The sequence below is a fragment of the Henckelia pumila genome, chromosome 3 (genome assembly GCF_033568475.1).
Source record: "Henckelia pumila isolate YLH828 chromosome 3, ASM3356847v2, whole genome shotgun sequence".
NCBI classification, from domain to species: domain Eukaryota; kingdom Viridiplantae; phylum Streptophyta; class Magnoliopsida; order Lamiales; family Gesneriaceae; genus Henckelia; species Henckelia pumila.
The window spans coordinates 177046855-177056373 of record NC_133122.1 but is presented as its reverse complement, the minus strand read 5'-3'; the positions used below and the strand labels follow the sequence as shown (position 1 = coordinate 177056373).

At 41.5% G+C, this 9519-nt stretch overlaps 1 protein-coding gene across 1 annotated transcript; it reads left to right on the top strand.

Moving 5' to 3' along the window:
• Positions 1-964: 964 nt before the first annotated feature.
• Positions 965-8222, top strand: LOC140890027 (uncharacterized). Its single transcript, XM_073297776.1, has 13 exons — positions 965-1052; positions 1266-1400; positions 1632-2369; positions 2415-2521; positions 2708-2886; positions 2947-3099; positions 3193-3250; positions 3500-3942; positions 4244-4446; positions 4613-4740; positions 4825-4999; positions 5629-5769; positions 8035-8222. The coding sequence occupies exons 1-13, from the start codon at positions 965-967 to the stop codon at positions 8220-8222; spliced, it is 2736 nt and encodes a 911-aa protein (XP_073153877.1).
• Positions 8223-9519: the final 1297 nt, after the last annotated feature.

Here is a 9519-nt window from a genome sequence, read left to right as displayed (position 1 = left end):
TGGATGTCTTTTTATCACGTTTACTTAGAATTGCTGTGTGTGACAGGGTGACTTTGTTTACTTTCAAACAAGTCATGGCAAAATTTTTAAAAATCCATATTTTCTTTATTATTTAATTAAGTTTAGAGGTTAGGGTCGTTTTAGTTGGTATCAGAGCACAGTCTTGGTTTGGGCTGTGGCTACTTCCGGTTTCCAAAACTCAAGGGATCTCGCCTCAAAGTCTGTAAGATTTAAGTTTTCATTATTTCTATCTGTTTAAGTTTGATAGTACTAGTTCCTATAATATTTCGAGCATGTTTAAGTTTAAAGAAAAATCTTTTTTTAAGGCATGAAATTTGAATGTGAGAATTCGAACTTGCGTGTAGATGGCACATCGTCGTGATCCACATGCGCCTCCTCCACCGCCCCCACCTCTGCCTCCGCCACCTTCACCAGCTGCGGATGTTGGAATCAGGTGCTAGCTGGCTTAGTCCGTATCCTAGAGCGACATGTGGACGCTCCGAGGGCTGGACTTGGGACTGTTTACGAGCAGTTTAGGAAGATGAATCCGAAAGACTTTGCTGGCACTACTGATCCGCTTGTAGCGGAAGGATGGACTCGTTCGCTGGAGGTGATCTTTCGCTATATGCAGTTGGGAGATCCAGATCGAGTACGTTGTGCTGTCTTTCTTCTTCAGGATGATGCTGCCCTCTGGTGGGAGGGAGTTGAGAAGACGGTGGATCCGAATACCCTACCTTGGACTGAGTTCAAGAGACTTTTCTTTGAGAAGTATTTCACCGCGGATGTGAGGGCCCGTTTGAAGACGGAGTTTCTGAGCCTGCGACAGGGAGATCTATCAGTGGCTCAGTTCGTGGTGAAATTTGAGCGCGGTTTTCATTTTGTGCCTTTGATTTGAGACGACGAGGCTGAGAAGCTCCAGCACTTTATTGTTGGATTGAAACCCGCTATCCGCCGGGATATGCTTATGGCGGAGCCAACTGACTATTCTTCTGCGCTCAGACGAGCTTTGAGGTCTGAGCAGACGTTGAGTGACATTAGCGCCAAGGCGCAAGGTAAGAGGCCATTCCCAGCACATGGCCAGCAGCAGCAGCACGGCAAGAGGCCGTACTTTGGACCGCAGCATCAGTAGGGACCTTTTAGTCCTCAGGGGCAGCAGGCCCAGAGAACCCAGGCGCATCAGGCCTAGAGACCCGCTCTTCCCAGGACTGGGGAGAAGCCGTTTTGCACACTTTGCCATCTTACCCATTTTGGGAAATGTCTAGCAGGTGAAGGAACTTGTTTTAAGTGCAAGAAGCCGAGACATATGGCTAGAGACTGTCTGGAGTTGAGGAGGCCCTTGCAGGGTCGAGTGTTCGTGATGCAGGCCGAAGAGGCCGACCCAGACACTACACTCATCACAGGTAACATCTTAAGTTTTTGGTTTAGAGCAGTTAAACGATTCACTGTCGCATGTGATTTTAAGTTTTCTTGTTCGGGGTTAATATTTTGTAGCATGTTGCATGTTTGAAGAACTTGACTGTAATAGCATGCGTAGTATCTTATTTGGGATTTGATGACTTAGAATGAGTCTAAGTAGAACTTGTGATATTTAACTTTAGTCTTTTCCGTGGATGTATTCACCGTTAATGCAGGTAGGATTTTAGTAGCCAGTGTAGCCACCAGATCTTTGTTAGACTCAAGGGCTACCCACTCTTTTATTTCGGAGGCTTTTGCCCATAAAAGGGGTATTCAACACGAAGAATTGTCGATTGGGTTTTCAGTGACTATCCCTTCAGGGGAAGAGCTATCCACCCGGAGATTTGTGAAGAATCTTGAGCTGATATTGCAAGGACAGTCAGTGGTTGCAGACTTTATAGTTTTGCCTATTCCAGAGTTTGACTTGATACTTGGGATGGATTGGATGACAAAGAATGCTGTAGTGATTGATTTTCAGCGCAGAGCAGTACTATTCAGACCTGAAGCAGAGGAGTCCTTTTGGTTCGAGACTACTAGGATCTTGAGGAAGACTCGAATCATATCCTCTCTGCAAGCTAAGCAACTCGTGCTTGATGGAGGTGAGTCATTCCTAGCCAGCTTATCTTTGACAGAGCTGCCAGCACGTCCGGCCATTGCAGATGTGGATGTTGTCAGAGATTTTGGGGATGTGTTCCCTGATGATGTTGCGGGCATTCTGCCTGATAGAGAAGTTGAGTTCTCTATAGATCTGGTTCCCGGTACCGTGCCAATTTCTAAGGCACCCTACAGACTAGCTCCCATAAAAATGAAAGAAATGAAAGAGCAGATTCAAGAGCTACTTGATAAAGGGTTCATACGCCCTAGCTTCTCTCCATGGGGCGCACCAGTCCTCTTTGTGAAAAAGAAGGACGAAAGTCTAAGATTGTGCATAGACTATTGAGGGTTGAATGTGGTGACAGTGAAGAACAAGTACCCACTTCCTAGAATTGAGAACCTCTTTGATCAGTTGCAAGGAGCCTCTGTATTTTCGAAGATTGATATTCGTTCCGGTTATCACCAGTTGAAGGTGAAGGAGTCTGGTGTGTTCAAGACAGCGTTTAGGACTCATTATGGCTACTAAGAGTTCCTTGTGATGCCGTTTGGAATGACAAACGCGCCCGCGGTCTTCATGGATCTTATGAACCACGTGTTTCAGCCGTACTTGGACCGGTTTGTCATTGTATTCATTGATGACATTCTCATTTATTCCAAGGACAGAGAGGATCACAAGCAGCATCTGAGAACCATTCTGGAGGTGCTCCGAGAAAGGAAGTTGTTAGCCAAGTTTGACAAGTGTGAATTTTGGTTGGAAATAGTGTCATTCTTGGGACATATTATTTCCAAGAGTGGAGTGGAAGTAGATCCTTCTAAGGTTCAAGCAGTGAAGGAGTGGTCTGTGCCAAGAAACGCATCGGAGATTCGCAGTTTTCTCGGATTGGCCGGATACTATAGGAAGTTTATCAAGGGTTTTTCATCCATTGATGTGCCCTTGACAACATTGACTAAGAAAAATGCTAAGTTTGTTTGGAGCCCGAAGTTCCAAGAGAGTTTTGATGTGTTGAAGGAGGCACTTACGTCGGCACCAGTATTAGCCATGCCATCAGGGTAAGGTGATTTTGTGGTTTACACTGATGCATCCAAGTTGGGACTGGGAGCATTTCTTATGCAGCAAGATAGGGTTATTGCTTATTCTTCTAGGCAGTTGAAGGAGCATGAGAAAAACTACCCTACTCATGATTTGGAGTTGGCAACAGTGGTTTTCGCTATCAAGATTTGAAGACACTATCTCTACGGAGATAAGTGTAAGATATTCACCGACCATAAAAGCCTCAAATACTTCTTCACCCAAAAGAAGTTGAACATGAGGCAGTAGAGATGGTTAGAGTTGGTGAAGGATTACGACTGCGACATTAGTTATCATCCGGGTAAGGATAATGTCGTCGCAGATGCATTGAGCAGAAAAACAACAGTGATTGCCTCTTTGACGGTGTCTAGACCATTGCAGGATGAGATTCAGAGATTCGGACTAGATTTCTATATCGAGGGTAGAGCTCCTAGACTATCAGTCTTGTCAGTGCAGACTACGTTATTTGACCGTATCAGAGTTTCTCAAGCAGTTGATGAGCAGTTGGGTAAGTGGAGACAGAGAGCAGAGGAGAAAGACAATTGTCTGTATTCTGTAGTAGATGGGATTGTGAGGTTCAGAGGTCATTTTTGGATTCCCGCAGGTGATTCTCTGCGAGTTACTATCATGGCAGAAGCACATACATCATCGTACTCTATTCACCCAGGCAGTACGAAGATGTATCGGGGCCTTCAGCAGTTGTATTGGTGGCCAGGCATGAAGCGTGATATCGATCGTTTTGTGTCAGAGTGTCTGACATGCCAGCAGGTCAAAGAGGAACATCAGAGACCTGCAAGATTGCTAAAGCCACTCCCCATTCCCGAGTGGAAATGGGAGAATATTACCATGGACTTTGTTGTTGGGTTTTCGAGGACAGTGAGAGGTTTGGATGCTATTTGGGTTATTGTAGACCGTCTCACTAAGTCGGCGCACTTCTTACCTATGAGGAAGACCTTCACTATGACTCAGTATGCGGAGTTGTATATCCGGGAGATACTCGGACTACATGGTATCCCTGTTTCCATTGTGTCTGATAGAGATCCGCGGTTTACGTCGACTTTTTGGAAGAGTCTTCATGCAGCCTTGGGTATGAAGCTTTTGTTTAGTACCGCCTTTCACCCGCAGACAGATGGACAGTCCGAGGGTAATCCAGATTCTAGAGGATCTTTTGAGAGCCTGCGTTATTGACTTTCATGATAGCTGGGAGTCGAGGTTACCATTGGTGGAATTTTCTTATAACAACAGCTATCAGGCCACCATTGGTATGGCGCCTTACGAGGCACTCTATGGGAGACCGTGTAGATCACCGGTTTTATGGACCGAGATTGGTAAGAGATCGGAGTTGGGACAAGAGATTGTTCAGCAAACCGTCGAGGTTTGTAGCCAAGATCCGTGATAGGATGAGGACTGCACAGATCAGGCAGAAGAGTTACGCTGATCATAGGAGGAGAGACTTGGAGTTCTCAGTGGGTGATCATGTTTTTATCCGAGTAGCTCCTTTGAAAGGCGTGATGAGATTCGGGAAGAAGGGGAAATTGGCTCCGAGGTTCATTGGACCTTTTGAGATTCTTGACAGAGTGGTGAAGTTAGCCTATAGGGTGGCTTTGCCGCCTAATCTTGCTGTAGTGCACAACGTCTTTCATGTATCCACGCTAAGGAAGTACATCTCGAATCCTTCTCATGTGCTCAACTTTGAGCCTCTTCAGTTATCTCCTCACATGACTTATGAAGAGAGTCCTGACCGGATTATGGAGAGGCAGGAGAGGAGACTCCGTAACAAGACTATCTCTATGGTCAAGGTTAGGTGGTTGAATCATTCGGATGAAAAGGCCACTTGGGAGACAGAGGCAGATATTAGGACTCGCTATCCAGAGCTCTTTGGTAAGTTCTAATTTCGAGGACGAAATTCCATATTAGGGAGGGAGGAATTGTAGCACCTAGAATTTCATAATTCGAATTTCATGCCTAAATTCATTTTCAATAATTATAATTTTAATTGCTTGGAATTAATTGTTTAAGTTTTCTTTAAATTTTAAGTGCTCAAATATTTTAAGTTATTTATTATTGAGATTTTTGAGTCAGTGACTTCCGTTTCGGTGTTCGGTAATGGTGGATTTCGGCGGTAAATTCCAAGATTTTATTTTAAAAAGTTAAGTAGGGAGGAAGGAGGAAATTAGATGAGAGTTTGAAAGTTAGAAGTTTTCAGGTATCAGAAATCATTTTCTTTTATATCGCAACATTGGGCTTATTCTTTAACTTTTTACAAAAGTTAGAATTTTCTTAAACCCGGATTAGTAAAACCCAATATAATATTTTTAATTTGGGGTTTTTTAAACTTAGAAATTTTATTAGTGTAAGTTAGTAGGCAAAAGTTATAGTACATTAAAGTTGTACTTTTAAAGCAACACTCATACCTACTTTTATATACTTACACCTATGCTTACACACACATGTACACACTACACACTCAAACTTTTAAACACAAATTAAATCATTTTGCAAAACCCTAGCTCTCTCATTCCTTGAAGCCTCCGCCCCACCACCATTTTTCTCTCTTCTTTTCCTCCCTTGGTCGTCCACTTCCCCTTCACTTTCCGGTCGCCGCCGGCCACCTCACACCACCGCCGTCACTTGGAGTCCACCGTGGGAAGGTTTCCTAGCTATTGGTTCGAAGAGTTCAGCCCTCTCCCCTTCCTTGGTTCGATTTGTTTTGGTAGATAAAGGTTAAGGCAAGTGTAAGCTTTTTCTTGGGCATTCAAGCTAGCTATTATGTTCATGTGCTAAACCTTTTTCTTTATTTCGAAATACCTATGTTTTTATGTCATGTGGTTCGAATGTTTTTTAAGTTTTCAGCCAAGGTTTGTATAAAATTTCTAAATATGAATATGTGTGGAGGTTTGAGAGTTGTGTGATGAAGTTTGACTTGAGATATGAAGGGTTCTTCTTGCACTTTGTCATTTTCGAAAATTTCAGAAGTTACATGCCCTATAATTCGAAACTTTGCATGTGTTAGGACTGATATTGAAGTGTGTTTGAAGTATTTTGATGATTTTCTTTGGGCTTGAATGATTGTTCAAGAGTTTGATGCATTTTGGTGCACGATCACATTGTTTTTGAAATGTGGAGTTGAAGTGTGGTTGAGGGCTGCCTAGATGCTTGGGGTGAGTCCTAAGAGATTTTAATAAGTGTGTTTGGTGGTTTGGAAGGAGGTAGAGTTAAGGAAAAAGGGCCTGGAGTTGAATTATTGAGGTAAGGGTGAAGAAGAGTGATGAATTATTTGGGAAAGGGCTACTGAATTCAGGGCAGGGGAGGTACCAATTTTGGTCTGGGTGTGTCTTGGTCTGGTCCTAGTCAAGGTTATGATGTTGTGGTCGCGTCGGTATAAAATGGGCTCGTTTCGGTTAAGATTTGGATAGGTAAAGGGTCTCTTAAGCTTAAGGGGTTGGAGCAGAATTTTTAAGAGATAAATAGGGGCTGTCCGAAAATGTTTGTTGATTGGGTTGCTTGGGCTGTCAAATGAAGTCATAACCTAGTCCTATGATTAGTTTGTAGTATTTGGAGAGTGTCGGTTTGAGCGGGTTTGAATTCGGCTAAGGTAAGATTGAGTGAAGGGCCTTTCGGGTTGATTGCTCGGGTTATGCCTTGTTTGTAAGATTTGGAGTTTAAGATTGGGTAGTCCACCTAGGGGCAGCCACTCACTCACCTAATACCCACATTTTTTAGTTGAGTTTCATTTATTATAGTTGCATATTCATGTGCTTGAGTTCTCGTCTTGGAGTCAAGTAAAGTAAGCAAAGTGTATCACTTCTTTTGCATCTCAAGAAAAGTTAAAGCCACCAGTAAAGAAAGTGAAGTTTTGAATAAAGTGAATTGATTTGTGACACAGAGGGGCTTGGAGGAGTTGGGAGAAATCCTGATTTCCCTTGCCAACAGAGGGGTTTGGAGGAGTTGGGAGAAATCCTGATTTCCTTTACCAACAAAGGGGCAATGCGGCATGAGGAGTAATCTCTATGTCCTTGCTGACGTAGTGAACTACAGCCATGATCGGTCAAATTATTAAAAAAAACGTCACAATCAATGATCCAAGTTCTTAGAAAAGAAAGTAAAGTTCAAAGAAAGTTTATGAAAGTTTCATGTTCAATTTCAAGTTCAGTTTCATGATTAAGTTAATAAAGATCAAAAGTCTCATAGCGTGAGTTGGCGTGAGTTCTTTGTTTACAGGTTGTCTTATTCTCCTCTATCATGCATATTTTTAGTTTAAGTTTGCAAAGTATATTATGTACATTACTTTGAGTATTACTGCAGGTATTTTTAAACCCTTGTTATTACACTGTTTATACTTGCTGATTCATTAGAGTCACTATGCTTGTTTGATTGCCAGATGAGGAGGAGTATCTAGAGATCGAGGGGCAGGATCCTCGGGGTTGAGGTCGTCGGTGGTGCAAGGCCCTATGATCGTTGCTACTTTTAAGTTTCCGCATAAGACTATGTTTGTAATAAAGAATTTTAGTTTGAGTACTTTCAGTATTAGCCAGGATGTGTTTCCCTGTGCTTAAATTTTAGTCTTGAAATTTGTTATCGCTATTATTGCAACCGTGTGAGGTTGCTTTCTTTTCGAAGTTTATGATTATCGCAGTTTGGATGTCTTTTTATCACGTTTACTTAGAATTGTTGTGTGTGACAGGGTGACTTTGTTTACTTTCAAACAAGTCATGGCAAAATTTTTAAAAATCTGTATTTTCTTTATTATTTAATTAAGTTTAGAGGTTAGGGTCGTTTTAATTAATGTTGTGTTTGATGATTTTGCAGATCTAAAGAAGAAAATGCTGAGGATGAAGTTGATGATCTGCTTGAAAATTTTGGAAATTCAGATGTTGTCCAAGGTGTTACAACACCTGTGACAACACCTCCTACAGAATCTCCAGAAATGAAAGTTGAACAGCTTATTGATGAGGATGAGGACAGTGAGGTAAATGAATATGGTAAGAATATTCCTAGTAAAATTCAGAAAAACCATCCAACCTCACAGGTCATTGGTGATGTACATGGAGACATGCAAACCCAAAGAAAAGAGAATGGGACTACAAAAAAATGGCTAGACTGATCTGCATGAGCTCTACGTATTCACAGGTAATATTTTTGCGTTTTGTGTCGAACATTGAACCCAAAAAGGTTGAAGAAGCTTTGAAAGATGAATTTTGGGTCAATGCTATGCATGAGGAATTAGAACAGTTTGTTAGGAATGATGTTTGGTATTTGGTACCGTGTCCTGATCATGGTAATGTTATAGGAACAAAATGGATTTTCAAAAATAAAACTGATGAATCAGGAAACATCATAAGAAACAAAGCTAGGTTGGTAGCTCAAGGGTATACACAGGTTGAGAGGGTGGATTTTGATGAAACCTTTGCTCCTGTAGCCCGCATTGAGTCTGTCCGACTTTTGCTTGCAATTTCTTGCTATATGGGAATTAATTTTTTTTCAAATGGATGTAAAAAGTGCTTTGTATATGTTGAAAAAAGCTTTGTATGGATTAAAGCAAGCACCTCGTGCTTGGTATGGGAGATTAACAGAGTACTTGCTCAATCTTGGCTTCAAAAGAGGTGAGGTAGATAAGACATTTTTTGTGCAAATGTCTCAAGGTAATATTCTTATTTGCCAAGTTTATGTAGATGACATAATTTTTTGTGCTTCATGTGAAAAACTTGTTGATGAATTTGTGAAGTGCATGTCTTCTACATTTGAGATGAGTATGGTTGGTGAGTTGAATTATTTCTTGGGGTTGCAAGTGAAACAAATGCATGATGGTATATTCTTGTGTCAGAGTAAGTATGCTAAAAATTTGGTGAAAAATTTCTTGAATGACAACACTAAACACATGCGTACACCTATGGGGTCTAGTGAAAAACTATCGAGGGACGAAGGTGCTGACAACACCCTCTACAGAAGCATGATTGGAAGTATTCTATATTTAAGTGTTACTAGACCTGATATCATGTTTAGTGTATGTTTATGTGCTAGATACCAGTCTAATCCAAAAGTTACACATCTTAAGGCCGTGAAACGTATACTGAAATATATGGCGGGTACTTTGGATTTGGGCTTGTGGTACACTAAAGAAACCAACTCAAATTTGGTGGGATTTAGTGATCCTGACTGGGCTGGGGATCTAGATGAGAGAAAGAGCACTTCGGGAGGTTGTTTCTACTTGGGGAATAACTTAGTATCTTGGTATAGTAAGAAACAAAACTGTGTGTCTCTTTCAACGGCAGAATCTGAATATATTGTTGTTGGAAGTTGTTGTTCTCAACTATTAAGGATGAATCAAATGCTGAATGATTATGGAATTAAAAGTGATACTCCCATAATGTACTGTGATAATTCTAGTTCCATTGATATTT

Bases quoted from the DNA above. Each gene is read 5' to 3' on its own strand.
- LOC140890027 (XM_073297776.1), top strand. From the start codon at position 965: ATGGCGGAGCCAACTGACTATTCTTCTGCGCTCAGACGAGCTTTGAGG. The intron at 1,401-1,631 runs GTAACATCTTAA...CCGTTAATGCAG, and splicing joins AGACACTACACTCATCACAG to GTAGGATTTTAGTAGCCAGT. The intron at 3,100-3,192 runs GTAAGGTGATTT...TTATTCTTCTAG, and splicing joins GTATTAGCCATGCCATCAGG to GCAGTTGAAGGAGCATGAGA.